The 15,628-nt window shown below is 49.3% G+C and overlaps 1 protein-coding gene across 9 annotated transcripts in view; it reads left to right on the top strand.

Moving 5' to 3' along the window:
- The window catches only part of CIT (citron rho-interacting serine/threonine kinase), a 165,091-nt gene that overhangs the window by 105,471 nt on the left and 43,992 nt on the right, over window positions 1-15,628 (top strand). For all 9 annotated transcript variants that reach the window (XM_029051857.2, XM_029051843.2, XM_029051851.2 and 6 more), the window contains one exon: window positions 13,418-13,471. In XM_029051857.2, the coding sequence (XP_028907690.1) occupies window positions 13,418-13,471 (54 nt within the window). The remainder of the gene's footprint in view (window positions 1-13,417; window positions 13,472-15,628) is intronic.

Below are 15,628 nucleotides of genomic sequence, written 5' to 3'. Positions count from 1 at the left end.
CTGTCCCGTTCTGCTTTCCGGCGTGACACAGAGGCCCTCGTCGGAGGGAGGAGGTGAAAGAGGAGGACGGGTGAAGCTCCACCGTCCCCCGCACAAGGCCCTCCAAGAGCTTGCAGTCTAGAGGGAGTGATGGGAGGTAATAATAATAAATAGGGTCTTTAAGTGCTTACTAGGGGTAATAATCATTTTTTTAAATATTGTATTTGTTAAGCGCTTACTACGTGCCAGGCACTGTGCTGAGCGTGGGGGTGGATCCAAGCCAATCGGGTTGGACACAGTCCCAGTCCCACATGGAGCTCACAGTCTCGTCGTGGCTCAGTGGAAAGAGCCTGGGCTTCGGAGTCAGAGGTCGTGAGTTCGACTCCCGGCTCTGTCACTTGTCAGCTGTGTGACTGTGGGCGAGTCACTTAACTTCTCTGGGCCTCAGTTCCCTCATCTGTAAAATGGGGATTAACCGTGAGCCTCACGTGGGACGACCCGATTACCCTGTATCTACCCCAGCGCTTAGAACAGTGCTCTGCACATAGTAAGTGCTTAACAAATTCCAACATTATTATTATTATTATTTTCCAGGTGAGGTAACTGAGCCCCAGAGAAATGAACCAACTTGCCCGAGGTCACACAGCAGAAAAGTGGCGGAACTGGGATTAGAGCCCATGACCTTATGACCCCCAGGCCTATACCCTATCCGCTACGCCATGCCGCTCCTCCAAGCAGTGTGGACTCATCCAAAGGCCAAGAGCCGGGGAATCAGAGGAGCTGGGTTCTAATCCCAGACTCTGCCACTTGCCTGCTGAGTGACCTTGTATAAGTCACTTAACTTCTCTGGTCCTCAGTTTCCTCATCTCTCTCCTATTTAGATTGTGAGCCCCATGTGGGATAGGCCAGAGTCTGACCCATTACCTCGTTGCTATCCCAGACCTTAGTCCAGTGCTTGGCAATAGCAAGCGCTTAATAAATATAATTACTTTTTCGGGTATTTGTTAAGTGCTTACTGTGTGTCAGGCAGTGTTCTAAGCGCTGAGGAAGATAGGAGGGAATCAGGTTAGGCACAGTCTGTGTCCACATGGGGCTCACAGTTAGACACAGTCTATGTCCACATGGGGCTCACGGTCTTAATCCCCGTTTTACAGATGAGGTCATTGCAGCACAGAAGAGTTAATGACTTGCCCAAGGTCACCCAGCAGACAACTGGCGGAGCCAGAATTAGAACCCTTCTGCCTCCCAAACCTGTGCTCGATCCACTAGGCCAAATTGCCTCTAATGCCTGCTAGTAATTAATATTGATAATTTTCATACATTAAAAAGTTATTTAAGATTTAATTCCTCCTAGTAGGTAAAATGGAGACACTGAATTATTTCCTGCCTTTTTTTTCTAAAGGGAAAATTACTTGAAAATGAGTTTTATAGTCATCCCTCCTCCCCTGTAAGACATTGGCCAGTGCTTTGAAAGGAAGGGAAGGAAATGGGTCGTCTTACCGACCTAGCCCGCTGTCACGACTCAGGTCAACAGCCTATAAGGACAATTCCCCAAACCCCCGGGCTGTGGGTCGGCAGCGATGGGCCCGTTTCGCTCCGTCCGTGGGACTTGAAAAGAAATAAAGTCATCCGAGGTCTCGCCTTACCGCGGCGTGGAAGGTTGACACAAACTAACGCGCGTGTGCTCGCCGGAGGGAGAGGGTTCGGTTCCTGAGCTGCTGTAAATTAGAATATGCCAACTGATGGAGAGCTACCTCGGCTGCTAGTCACGACTTAATTTAGTCACTGCCTCCGAGCATATTAACGATCGTGTCGTTCAGCGACCGAGAGGGGCCTCTCAGATGGAGGGTTACTCCTCCTGTCAGGCCAATGGGGAAGATGGATGGGAAAGATGGCACGGCGATGGAATGGAAGGCCGGGGGTGGGTGGGTGGGGGTGGGAGTGTGTGTGTGAGAGAGAGAGAGAAAGAAATCAGTATTTTCCAGCAGGTGGAACGGTTGTGTTAGTGTACCGGGTGCATAAAAACCAGGACACCGTCCTTGTTCCGACGGGGCTCTGTGTTTGTTTGGAGATGTGGATGTCACGTTCTCCGTTCCTTAACGCCGTTAAATATGCCTAATTATCCTCCACCCCCGGATTGTTTTCTGGAAGAAAGGTATTTAGATGAAGTGGGGAAGCGGAGGAGCCAGGGAGAGATGAGAGTCTGTGAGTGAACGCTCTCCTGCCTCACTCCTGCCTCTGGTTCAGACATGACGGGAAGTTACCAATTAAACACGTTTGACGCCTAAACAAGTCGCCGGAAACTTCCCTGTAATTAAGAAGAGAGTCACTCGCTTTCCCGAAGGGGCGTATCTTTTAGCATGAGATTATCAAATCCCCCCTGAGGTCGCAAACCGGGGTCACTCGCCGCTGCCCTTGACTGCTCCTCGGCGGAGGACATTTGGAAGGGTTTTGGTCCGGCTTTTTCACGCAGTCTGATTCATCTGGACTTTATTTTCATAAGCATTAAAATTCTCCCGCTGTTTAAAAGCAGATGGTTGAATGGAATGGGAGAGCGGATGTAACAGTGAATGAAAATACAAAGCCACGTAAAAAAGGCTTTAATGCTTTGCTCGAGGATTCTGAGAATTGGAGCGTTCAAGTTTATTTATTGACGGTGGGGATTGTTTGTGGCCTCGACTCAGCATTGTGGAATTTGTAATCCACCCAGAGCCCCAGATTTGAATCTCTGTAAATTTGATTATGTGCGTTTTGCACGTGGGCAGTGACACAGATACTTGAGATGGGACTTTAAAAACTGATTTTTTTTTGTTTTGTTTTATTTTTTTTTTTAATTGGTGTTTGCTAAGCCCTTATTATGTGCCAGGCACTCTGCTGAACGACGGGGAAGATACTAGCTAATCAAGTTGGACACGGTCCATCTCCCACATGGGGCTCACAGTCATTTTACAGATGAGGTAATTGAGGCATAGAGAAGTGAAGTGACTGGCCCAAGGTCAAACGGCAGACAGTTGTGGAGCCGGAATTACAACCCAGGTCTTTCTGTCTTCCAGGCTTTCAGGTTCACATCGGGTAGCATTATCTTCTAGGGAAGCAGCATGGGGTAGTGGATAGAGCTCGGGCCTGGGAGTCAGAAGATCATGGGTTCTAATCCTGGCTCCGCCACTTGACTGCTGTGTGAAGTCACTTCCCTTCTCTGGGCCTCAGTTCCCACATCTGTAAAATGGGGATTGAGACTGTGAGCCCCACAGGGGACTGGGACTGTGTCCAGCCCGATTTGATTATTTCCACCCCAGCGCTTAGTACAGTCCCTGGCACATGGTAAGTGCTTCACAAATACCAGAATTATTACCCTCTGTGATCTTAAAAAGACTTCTCTCCCTCTAGACTCTAAGCTCCTTGTGGGCAGGTTGTCTCCGTTGATTCTATTGTACTCTCCCAAGTGTTTAGTTCAGCGTTCCGCACCCAGTAAGCGCTCGGAAGATACCACTGATTTATAGATCGCTTAACTCCTGGCACTTTTTGTCAGGGCAGATACTCACTTTGAATTCTTTTTAGCATTTTTTTTCTCCTGCCGTGGCAGAGAGCTTCATGAAGTTGAAGGCTTGATGTTCTAGAGGTATTATTTTAATGGCATTTTCCCTCTCTCATAAAATTACCTAGCTTCATTATCCGATTTTTAACCGGTGTTGCTTGAAGCAAAAATCAGTCCGTGTTCTCATCCCTATTTTTAATGAGTGTCGAGTTAGCGATTTAATATTAATTTTTACAGTGCCAGAGGGGTAGCCAGGAGATTGAAATCAACCCACAAATAGGAAGATCCAATTTAGGGCAACTTATCACTTTAGAGAAGGAGATGAGGAATTTTCTAAATCTCCTTTTCCCCCTTATTCTCACTGGCCCCCTTTTTAGTTTTCCCCTTTCTGGCTCAGGTATGAACTCTTCAGACCTTCCTCTGTTCCCAACTGTCCATTTTCTCTCCTGTTCACTCTTTCCCAGCAAAAATAGAAGGCGGGGGGGACCCAACCTGGAAAATAACCCTAAAAAAATGGTGTGTGGTAAAAGTTATCTAATGTATGTGCGTGTGTGTTCAGTACAGTGAGAAACAGCGTGGCCTAGGGGAAAGAGCTTGGGCCTGGGAGTCAGAGGTTCTAATCCCAATCTGCCACTTTAATCAATCAATCAATGCTACTTATTGAGCGGTTTCCATGTGCCGAGGACTGTACCTAAGCGCTCGGGAGAATTAGGGGACACGTTCCCTGACCATAGCAAAGCTGACGGTCTAGAGGGGGAGATAGACATTAGTATGAATAAATAATTCATAATATATAAATTGAAAGCTGTTTACATAAGGGCTGTGGGGTTAGGAGTGAGGAGACTATCAAACGTCCAAAGGTCACGGGTCCAAATGCGTAGACGACGCAGAAAGGAGAGCGAGCTGGGGGGAGAGGGCTTAATCGGGGAAGCCCTCTTGGAGAAAGTGTGACCTTAATAAGGCTTTGAAGGTGGAGAGAGCGGTGGTCTGGCGTATGTGGAGGAGGAGGGAGTTCCAGGCTAGGGGGAGGACGTGGGAAAGGGGTCGGAAGCGAGATAGACGAGATCGGGGTCCAGGGAGGAAGCTGGCGCTAAAGGAGGGAAGCGTGCGGCTGGGCGGAGGTAGCAGATGGGTGAGGTAGGACGGGGCGAGCTGATTGAGGGCTTTAAAGCCGATAATGAGGAGTTTCTGTCTGATGCAAAGGTGGATGGGCAACTACTGGAGGTTCTTGAGGAGCGGGGATACGTGAACTGAACGTTTTTGTTGATAAATGATCCGTGCAGCGGAGTAAAGTATGGACCGGAGTGGGGAGAGACAGGAGGCCCGGGGATCAGCGAGGAGGTCAGTCGAGGCGGGAGAGGATTAAGGGCTTGGACCACCATGGTGGCAGCTTGGATGAAGAGGAAAGAGCGGGTTTTAGCGGTGTTGTGGAGATACAACCGACTGGTTTGGTGCCAGATTGAATATGTGGGTGGAGTGAGAGAGATGAGTCGAGGGTAACGCCAAGATTACGGGCTCGTGAGACGCGAGTAAGGTGATGTTGTCTACCGTGATGGGAGAGACATGGGGAGCACAGGGTTTCGGACATGTTTAATTTGAGGCGTCGGCAGGACATCCAAGTGGCTGTGTCTTGAAGGCAGGAGGAAATGTGAGGTTTGCAGGGAAGGAGGAGAGATCAAGGCTGGAGATGTGGGTCTGGGAATCGTCTGCACAGAGATGGTAGCCGAAGCCCTGGGAGTGAATGATTTCTCCAAGGGAGTGGGTGTAGACGGAGAAATAACCCAGGGAGAGGGACCCAGAACTGAGCCTTGAGGACCGTGAGCCCGTCACCGGGCAGGGAGTGTCTCTATCTGTTGCCGAATTGTACATTCCAAACGCTTAGTACAGTGCTCTGCACATAGTAAGCCTCAGTAAATACGATTGAATGAATGAATGACCCCTACTGTCGGAGGGTAGGAGGCAGAGGAGGAGTCAATAAAAGAAGTAGCGCAGCCCCACGTGGGACAAACTGATCACCTTGTATCCACCCCAGCGCTTAGAAAAGTGCTTGGTGCATAGTAAGCGCTCAACTAATACCAGCATTATTATCATTAAGAGACTGAGAAGGAGCGGTCAGAGAGATAGGAGAACCAGGAGAGGACAATGACCAGTGAATTCAAGGATGGATAATATTTCCAGGAGGAGGGGATGGTCTACAGGGTCAAAGGCAGCTAAGAAGTCTAGGAGGATTAGGATGGAGTAGAGGCCATCAGATTTGGGGAGAAGAAGGTCATGGGTTAATAATAATAATAATGGTGGTATTGGTTAAGCGCTTACTATGTGCCGAGCACTGTTCTAAGCACTGGGGTAGATGCAAGGTCATCAGGTTGTCCCACATGGGGCTCACAGTCTTCATCCCCATTTTACAGATGAGAGAACTGAGGCCCAGAGAAGCTAAGTGACTTGCCCCAGGTCACGCAGCAGCCAAGTGGCGGAGTCGGGATTAGAACCCAGGACCTCTGGCTCCCTTAGAGGCGGCTGTGTTTGTGGGTCGAAGGGGGCTTAAACCAGATCGGAGGGGACCTGAGTGAGAATTGGAGGAGAGGAAGTGGAGACAGCAAGGTGGAAACAACTCTCAAAAAATTTGGAGTGAAACGGTAGGAGGGAGATGGGGCGATAAGTGGAGGGAGCTGTGGGGTCAGAGGAGACACTTGTCTGGTGTGTGACCTTGGGGCAGTCACTTCGATTCTCTGGGTCTCCGGTACCTCATCTGTAAAATGGGGATTGCGGCCGTGAGCCCCTTGTGGGGCAGGCACTGCGTTCAATCTGATACCTTGGACCTTCCCCAGTACTTAGTACAATGCCTGGCACATAGAAAGTGCTGAACAGATGCCCTTTGAAAAAAAAGAAAGAAAAAAATGAAGTTATCATTGTCGATCTTTTTTTAATAATAATAATGATGGTATTTAAGTGCTTCCTATGTGCCAAGCACTGTTGTAAGCGCTGGGCGGGGGATACAAGGTGATCGAGTTGTCCCTCGTGAGGCTCACAGTCTTCATCCCCATTTTACAGATGAGGGAACTGAGGTCCAGAGAAGTGAAGTGACTTGCCCACAGTCACACAGCTGACAAGCGCCGGAGCCGGGATTGGAACCCATGACCTCTGACTCCCAAGCCCCCGCTCTTTCCACTGAGCCACGCCTGCTTCTCTGAGCTCACTGAAGTCAGAGGGCACACAGCTAGTGATAAATTCGGTTAAGACTTCACTACGGGTTAGACTCCTCCTTAGACTGTGGAGCCTGATTATCTCATATCTACCTCATTCGTCCATTCGTTCGTTCAGTCGTATTTATTGAGCGCTTACTGTGTGCAGAGCACTGCACTAAGCGTCTGGAAAGTACAATTCGGCAACAGATAGAGGCAGTCCCTACCCAACAACAGGCTCACGGTCCACAAGGGGCCGGACGGACAAGAAAACAACCAAAACAAGTAGACCGTCATCAACAGCGTCAATATAAATAAATAGATCTATTAAATACCTCAGCCCTCAGAACGATGCTTGACACATAGTAAGCCCTTAGCGAATACTGAAGTTATTATTATCGTCATTATTATATACCGTACATTTCTTTCTGTCCTAGTCCCTTGCCAGTAGTAATCTTAAAATGTTACCGACTGTAATTACACTGAGCAGTCAAGTAGGCTCCTGCGATCCTTCAGAAATATCACCGAAGCCTGTACTGATTAATTTGAATAGAAATAGATTAACAGTACTGGCAACCCGTCCGGATGAATTATTAAAAATGACAGCCATGATGAAGTGGATTTCGGTAAAACCTTCGGCCCTCTGAACGAATGCCTTATTATTAAGGACCCCGGAGAGCATAAACTTCCAAAAGGCCTTCCCTGACTGAGCCCCCCTTTCCTCTTCTGCCGCTCCCTTCCGCGTCGCCCGGACTCGCTCCCTTTTTTCATCCCCCCTCCCGGTCCCGCACCGCTGATGTCCACATCCGTCAATTATTTATTTCTATTCATGTCCGTCCCCCCCTCTAGACTGTAAGCTCATTGTGGACAGGGAGTACGTCTACTGCTAGAGCGTACTCTCCCGAGCGCTTCGTACAGAGCTCTGCGCACTGTAAGCGCTCAATAAATATGACTCTATTTATCGCCATCGTTCTCGTCCGTCCGTCTCCCCCGATCAGACCGTAAGCCCGTCAAACGGCAGGGACCGTCTCTATCTGTTGCCGACTTGTTCATTCCAAGCGCTTAGTACAGTGCTCTGCACATAGTGAGCGCTCAATAGATACTACTGAATGGATGAATGAACGATCGAATGAATGAACCTCATGGAAATTCCTACATTTGCTATCGCGGAGGTCAAGTTCTTCCATCTGAACAGCTTCGCAAATGGCCGGCTTCCCCCTTGCCCAGGATAAAGGGGGCACTAGAGAAGCAGTGTGGCTCAGGGGAAAGAGCCCGGGCTTAGGAGTCAGAAGTCATGGGTTCTAATCCCAGCTCTGCCACCTGTCAGCTGGGTGACTTTGGACATGTCGCTTCACTTCTCGGTGCCTCAGTGACCTCATCTGTAAAATGGGGAGGAAGACTGTGAGCCTCACGTGGGACAACCTGATAATCCTGTATCTCCCCTAGCACTTAGAACAGTGCTCGGCACATAGCAAGAGCTTAACAAATGCCAACATCATTATTATTGCGTGGCTCAGGGGAAAAAGCACGGGCTTTGGAGTCAGAGGTCATGGGTTCGAATCCGGCCTCGGCCACTTGTCAGCTGTGTGACTGTGGGCGAGTCACTTCACTTCTCTGGGCCTCAGCTACCTCATCTGTCAAATGACCATTAAAACTGTGAGCCCCACGTGGGACAACCTGATTCCCCTGTGTCTACCCCAGCGCTTAGAGCAGCGCTCGGCACATAGTAAGCGCTTAACAAACACCGACATTATTATTCTGATCCCGGCTCCGCCGCTTGCCAGCTGTGTGACTTTGGGCAAGTCACTTCACTTCTCTGGGCCTCGGTTACCTCATCTGCAAAATAGCCTTGAAGACCGCGAGCCCCACCTGGGACAACCTGATCACCTGGATCCACCCCAGAGCTTAGAACAGTGCTTGGCCCATAGTAAGCGCTAACCAAACACCATCGTCGTCATTATTAGGGGGGGTGTTTTGGAGGGCTGGAAAGAGGAGGGAGAGAAATTCCTACAAGTTGGACTTTGAAGACGAGGGCTCGGTTTATAAAAACGGATTCATATTGCTCGGGGTTTCGGGGCAATAAGATATTCGCGGGGCCGGTTGGAAACGAGGAGTCAGGAGCCGCTGGCGCGGCAGACCGGGCGAAGTGGGGACACTGCAGTGCATCTTCCCGATCTCATGTATAATTCACTTGTCCCTCCGCTCCCGTAGGCAGGCCGGCTTTTCTTGGGCTGATCTCCCTCCCTCAGGTCTTCCTCAGCGAGTTTCCCCCTCAGAAGCATTTTTCAAACGCTGCCCTTTCCTTTCCGAGATCTGAGCTTTCAGAAAAGGCCAGCCTCATTCTTTGCCGATACGAGGGGAGAACAGGCGGTTGGGGGGGTGTTTATTTTTCCTCCCTTTTGTACTCTTTCCCCCGCTTCACCTCCCCTCAGCTAAGCCCCCTTTCCCGCTGCTCCTCCCCCTCTCCCTTCCCCTCAGCACTCTGCTCATTTATATAGATTTTTATTCCCCTATTTATTTTGTTAATGAGGTGTCCATCCCCTTGATTCTATTTATCGCGATTAAGCTGTCTTGTTTTTGTCCGTCCGTCTCCCCCGATTAGACCGTGAGCCCGTCAGTGGGCAGGGACTGTCTCTCTCTGTTGCCGAATTGTCCATTCCAAGCGCTTAGTCCGGCGCTCTGCACATAGTAAGAGCGCTCAGTAAATACTGTTGAATGAATGAATGAATTTCCTCCTCTCATATTTATTGGTGAGCCTCTCCTCCATGTCCAAGACCGGAAATGGAGCGAGTTTGGGGCTGGAAAAGGCCCTGATGTTTGGCTGGATGTGATGATCTCGATGTGGGCAGGGAATGTGCCTGTTTATTGTTGTCTTGTAATTATGGTGGTATTTGTTAAGCGCTTACTATGTGCATAGCACCGTTCTGAGCGCTGGGGGGATACAAAGTCCCACGCGGGGCTCACAGTTTTAATCCCCATTTTACAGATGAGGTAACTGAGGCACAGAGAAGTGAAGTGACTTGCCCGAAGTCGCACAGCTGGCAAGCGGCAGAGCCGGGATTAGAACCCATGACCTCTGACTCCCAAGCCCGGGCTCTTTCCACTGAGCCACTCTGCTTCTGTACTTTCCCAGGCGCTTAGTACAGCGCTCTGCATACACTAAGCGCTCGATAAATGCGATCGAATGAATGATGGTGGGCAGGGAATGTGTGTGTATGGCATAGTGGATAGAGCAAGGGTCTGGGAGTCAGAAGGTCATGGGTTCTAATCCCGGCTCCGCCACTTGTCTGCTGGGACCTTAGGAAGGTCGCTTTGCCTCTCTGGGCCTCAGTGGCCTCATCCGTAAAATGGGGATTGAGACCGTGAGCCCCTCGTGGGACAGGAGCTGTGTCCAACTCAATTTGCTCGATTCCACCCCGGCGCTTAGTACAGTGCTTGGCCCAGAGTAAGTGCTTAACAAATGCCATCGTTATTATTACTCTCCCAAGTACTTAGTACAGGGCTCTGCACAAAATAAGTACTCAGTAAATACGACTGATCGATTGACGATTGGTAGTTAGAGAAGCGGCGTGGCTCAGCGGAAAGAGCCCGGGCTTGGGAGTCAGAGGTCATGGGTTCTAATCCCGGCTCCGCCGCTTGTCAGCTGTGTGACTTTGGGCAAGACACTTCACTTCTCTGTGCCTCAGTTATCTTCTCTGTAAAAATGGGTATGACGACTGTGAGCCCCACATGGGACAACCTGATCACCTTGTCTCCCCCCCAGTGCTTAGAGCAGTGCTTGGCACATAGTAAGCACTTAACAAATACCATCATTATTATTAGTTGCCATAGCGACTAGGGTGGGCCTAGACTGCAGAAGCGGAGCTGTGGACAGTGCTAGTAATGAGGGGTGATGGAGCCAGTGGCCTGCGGGGTTGTTTTGTTTTATATACTTATTAAGCGCTTAATAATAATGATATTAACTACAATAATAATTGGGGCATTTGATAAGCGCTTACTATGTGCTAAAGCCTGTTCCAAGTGCTGTGGTAGTTACAAGGTAATTGGGTTCGACCCAGTCATTCATTCATACATCCAGTAGTATTTATTGAGCTCTTACTATGCGCAGAGCACGGTACTAAACGCTTGGAATGTACAATTTGGCAACAGATAGAGACAATCCCTGCCCTGAAGCACTGCACTGGAGGCTGGGGAGAGGACAATATTATAGACAAGTTCCATGCCCACAGTGAGCTTACACGCTACAAGTTGATGAGATCGGATCCAATTCCCATCCCGCATTCATTCAGTAGTATCTATTGAGCGCTTACTATGTGCAGAGCACTGGACTAAGCGCTTGGAATGGACAAATCGCATGGGACTTCACGTCCAAGTAGTAGGGAAAACAGGTATTAAATCTCTATTTTAGAAGAGAAGCAGCATGGCTCAGTGGAAAGAGCCCGGGCTTGGGAGTCATTCATTCATTCAGTAGTATTTATTGAGCGCTTACTATGTGCAGAGCACTGTACTAAGTGCTTGGGATGAACAAGTCGGCAACAGATAGAGACGGTCCCTGCCGTTTGACGGGCTTACGGTCTAATCGGGGGAGACGGACAGACGAGAACGATGGCGATAAACAGCGTCGAGGGGAAGAACATCTCGTAAAAACCGATGGCGACTAAATAGAATCGAGGCGATGTACGATTCATTAACAAAATAAATAGGGTAACGAAAATATATACGGTCGAGCGGACGAGTACAGTGCCGTGGGGATGGGAAGGGAGAGGTGGAGGAGCGGAGGGAAAAGGGGAAAATGAGGCTTTAGCTGCGGAGAGGTAAAGGGGGGATGGCAGAGGGAGTAGAGGGAGAAGAGGAGCTCAGTCTGGGAAGGCCTCTCGGAGGAGGTGATTTTTAAGTAGGGTTTTGAAGAGGGAAAGAGAATCGGTTTGGCGGAGGTGAGGAGGGAGGGCGTCCCGGGACCGCGGGAGGACGCGACCCGGGGGTCGACGGCGGGACGGGCGAGACCGAGGGACGGCGAGGAGGCGGGCGGCGGAGGAGCGGAGCGTGCGGGGTGGGCGGTGGAAAGAGAGAAGGGAGGAGAGGTAGGAAGGGGCGAGGTGACGGAGAGCCTCGAAGCCTAGAGTGAGGAGTTTTTGTTTGGAGCGGAGGTCGACGGGCGACCACTGGAGTCGTTTAAGAAGGGGAGTGACCTGCCCAGATCGTTTCTGCGGGAAGACGAGCCGGGCGGCGGAGTGAAGAATAGACCGGAGCGGGGCGAGAGAGGAGGAAGGGAGGTCGGAGAGAAGGCCGACACGGTAGTCTAGCCGGGATATAACGAGAGCCCGTAATAGTAAGGTAGCCGTCTGGGTGGAGAGGAAAGGGCGGATCTTGGCGATATTGTAGAGAGTCAGAGGTCATGGGTTCGAATCCCAACTCTTCCCCTTGTCAGCTGTGTGACTGTGGGCAAGTCACTTCCCTGGGCCTCAGTTATCTCATCTGTAAAATGGGGATTAAGACTGGGAGCCTCACGAGGGACAACCTCATTCCCCCTGGATCTCCCCCAGCGCTTAGAACAGTGCGCTGCACGTAGTAAGCGCTTAACAAATACCAACATTATTATTATTATTTTACAGGTAACCAAAGCCCAGTGCCTTGCCCACACGTCACGCAGGAGGCAAGTGGCCGAGCCAGGATTAGAACTCAGTTCCTCCGACTCCCAGACCTGTGTTCTTTCCACTTGGCCATGGTGCTTCTTTAGAAATCTACGGTAGAGGAGCAGTGTGGCTTAAGTGGGAGGCAGAGGACCTGGGTTCTAGTCACGACTCCGATTAGACTGTAAGCCCAAAAAAGGGCAGGGACTGTCTCTGTCTGTTGCCCATTTGTCCATTCCGAGCGCTTAGTACAGTGCTCTGCACATAGTAAGCGCACAATAGATACTATTGAATAGATGAATGACTCCACCACTCGGCTTCTTAGAGACCTTGGGCAAGTCCCTTAACTTCTCCGGGCCTCCGTTTCCCTCAGTTGCAAAATGGGGATTAAGACTGTGAGCCCCACGTGGGGCAGGGACGCAGTCCAACCCGATTAACTTGTATCTACCTCCGCACTTAACACAGGGCCTGGTACATAGTGAGCGCTTAACAAATACGATTAGAATAAGGAGGGGGGCGGAATTGACCTGAGTGGCTAAGCTGAAGGAACTAAACCCTGAAAAATCTAGATTCCCCAAGTTATAATAATAATGTTGATATTTGTTAAGCGCTTACTATGTTCTAAGCGCTGGGGTAGATACAGGGTAATCAGGTTGTCCCACGTGAGGCTCACAGTTAATCCCCATTTTACAGATGAGGTCACTGAGGCCCAGAGAAGTGAAGTGACTCGCCCACAGTCTCACAGCTGCCAAGTGGCAGAGCCGGGATTCGAACCCATGACCTCTGACTCCCAGGCCCGGGCTCTTTCCACTGAGCCACGCTGCTTCTCTAGTTAGTAGACCCTTGTAAAAACTAAATATACACAGAAAATTTCGATCGGTGTAGTTCTGTTTTGCCGTTCCAGCAACTTATGTATATTTTTTAAACCGATGACTCATGCTAATTAGTTGTTTTTTTTCCCAGCCGCAGATGTACAGATACTTACCCATTTTGCTTACGAGGTAGATTGTTGCTCAGATTATTTGAGCAATAGCTATTCAAATCATATTCTCATCTATGAACCGCTGCTAATGAACTTTTTTACCTTTTAGGCCCATAGAGATGAAATCCAACGTAAATTTGAAGCCCTTCGTAATAGCTGCACGGTGAGTATGTAAATTGAGATCGTCGAAATTAAGAATGAGGAAGGAAATGGGTAAATTCCTTTACTCCGGGCCCGTCAGTGGTTTCCAGCCTGGACTTTCGGAGTTGACTTGATTTTAGACTGATTGGATTTAAATTGCTAGTCTTTAATTAGTCCGTAATTCTGAGGGGGTTTTTCCCTTGGGGCGGAGTGGGGAGGTCAATTTGAAAAGTCAATGGCAGTCTTTGGCTTTTGAGCAAAGAAGAGGACTTGGGTGCTCAAATCATCCCGGCTCTGCCACTTGTCAGCTGTGTGACTGTGGGCAAGTCACTTCACTTCTCTGTGCCTCAGTTACCTCATCTGTAAAATGGGGATTAAAACTGTGAGCCCCAAGTGGGACCACCAGATCACCCTGTATTTACCCCGGCGCTTAGAACAGTGCTCTGCACGTAGCGCTTAACAAATACCAACATTATTATTATTATTTGTAGCGGTCATTCAGTAAGTACCACTGAGGATGCCGAGTGCAACAAATTAGACTGTGAGCCCGCCATTGGGCAGGGATCGTCTCTATCTGTTGCCGAACTGTTCATTCCAAGCGCTTAGTACAGTGCTCTGCACAGAGTAAGCACTCAATAAATGTTATTGAATGAATGAACAAATAGAATGGATAGACAGCTGTACCAAAGTGGCACGGCCTAACGGAAAAAGCCCGGGCCCAGGCCCGGGCGTCAGAGGACCTGGGTTCTAATCCCAGCCTCTCCACTTGCCCGCTGTGTGATCCGGAAAGTCACTTTCCTTTTCTGGGCCTAAGCTTCTCCATCTGTAAAATGGGGATCAATCCTTCTCCCTCCCTACTTAGACGGTGAGCCCCACTTGGGATAGGGACTGTCCAGCCTGATTATATTGTATCTACCTCAGCGCTTAGTACAGTGCTTGGCACGTAATAGTGATAATAGTGGTATTTGTTAAGCGCTTCCTATGTGCCAGGCATTGTACTAAGCGCTGGGGTGGATACAAGCAAATCGGGTTGGACCCAGTCCCTGTCTCACGTGAGGCTCACGGTCTCAATCCCCCTTTTCCAGATGAGGTCACTGAGGCCCAGAGAAGTGAAGTGACTTGCCCAAAGCCACATGGCAGACAAGAGCCAGATCCGGGTTTAGAACCCATAACCTTCTGATTCCCAGACCTCGCTCTATGCTAGAGAAGCAGCGTGGCTCGGTGGAAAGAGCCCAGACTTGGGAGTCAGAGGTCGTGGGTTCCGATCCCGGCTCCGCCACTTATCAGCTGTGTGACTGTGGGCGAGTCACTTCACTTCTCTGGGCCTCAGTTCCCTCATCTGGAAAATGGGGATGAAGACTGTGAACCTCACGTGGGACAAACTGATCACCTTGTATCCCCCCGAGCGCTTAGAAAGGTGCTTTGCACATAGAAGCACCATGGCTCAATGGAAAGAGCAGGGGCTTAGGAGTCAGAGGTCATGGGTTCTAATCCCTGGTCCGCCACCTGTCACCTGGGTGACTTTGGGCAAGTCACTTCACTTCACGGTGCCTCAGTGACCTCATCTGTAAAATGGGGGTGAAGACTGTGAGCCTTATGTGGGACAACCTGATGACCCTGTATCTACCCCAGCGCTTAGAACAGTGCTCGGCACATAATAAGCACTTAACAAATGCCAACATTACCCAGCACTTAGAACAGCGCTCTGCACGTAGTAAGCGCTTAACATATATCAGCTTTATTATTGGTAGTAGTAGTAAGCACTTAACAAATACAATTATTATCCACTATGCTTCAGTTAGCGCTTAATAAATATAAGGGTAATAATCACAGGATTTTTTTTATATTAAAGAAAAAAATGCATAGTCAGCTCTTAACAAATACCAAGCGAGCAGGAAATTGATCCAGGAAGAGCCTGGACTGAAAGAGCGATTCCGACCAAATCAGAATAACCCTTCTCTTTATGTGGATCACGAGCCTTTGCCTAGAGGGAAAAGCCAACTTGCTTCTTGTTCAGCATTTTGTTTAGAGAGAGCCATATTTAAATTCCCCTTTATTGATGGAGTTTGCCCGGGAGACTTGGAGGGATTACTTTAATTTGTATAAGAAATCCCAAGATGAGGGAATTTTCCCATGGAAGATATTTGCGTAACGTATTTATTTCTGTAATTTAGTTGCT

Source organism: Ornithorhynchus anatinus, chromosome 2 (genome assembly GCF_004115215.2).
Source record: "Ornithorhynchus anatinus isolate Pmale09 chromosome 2, mOrnAna1.pri.v4, whole genome shotgun sequence".
Taxonomy (NCBI): Eukaryota; Metazoa; Chordata; class Mammalia; order Monotremata; family Ornithorhynchidae; genus Ornithorhynchus; species Ornithorhynchus anatinus.
Note: the sequence above shows the minus strand (reverse complement) of the source record. Positions and strands in the feature narration are given on the sequence as shown.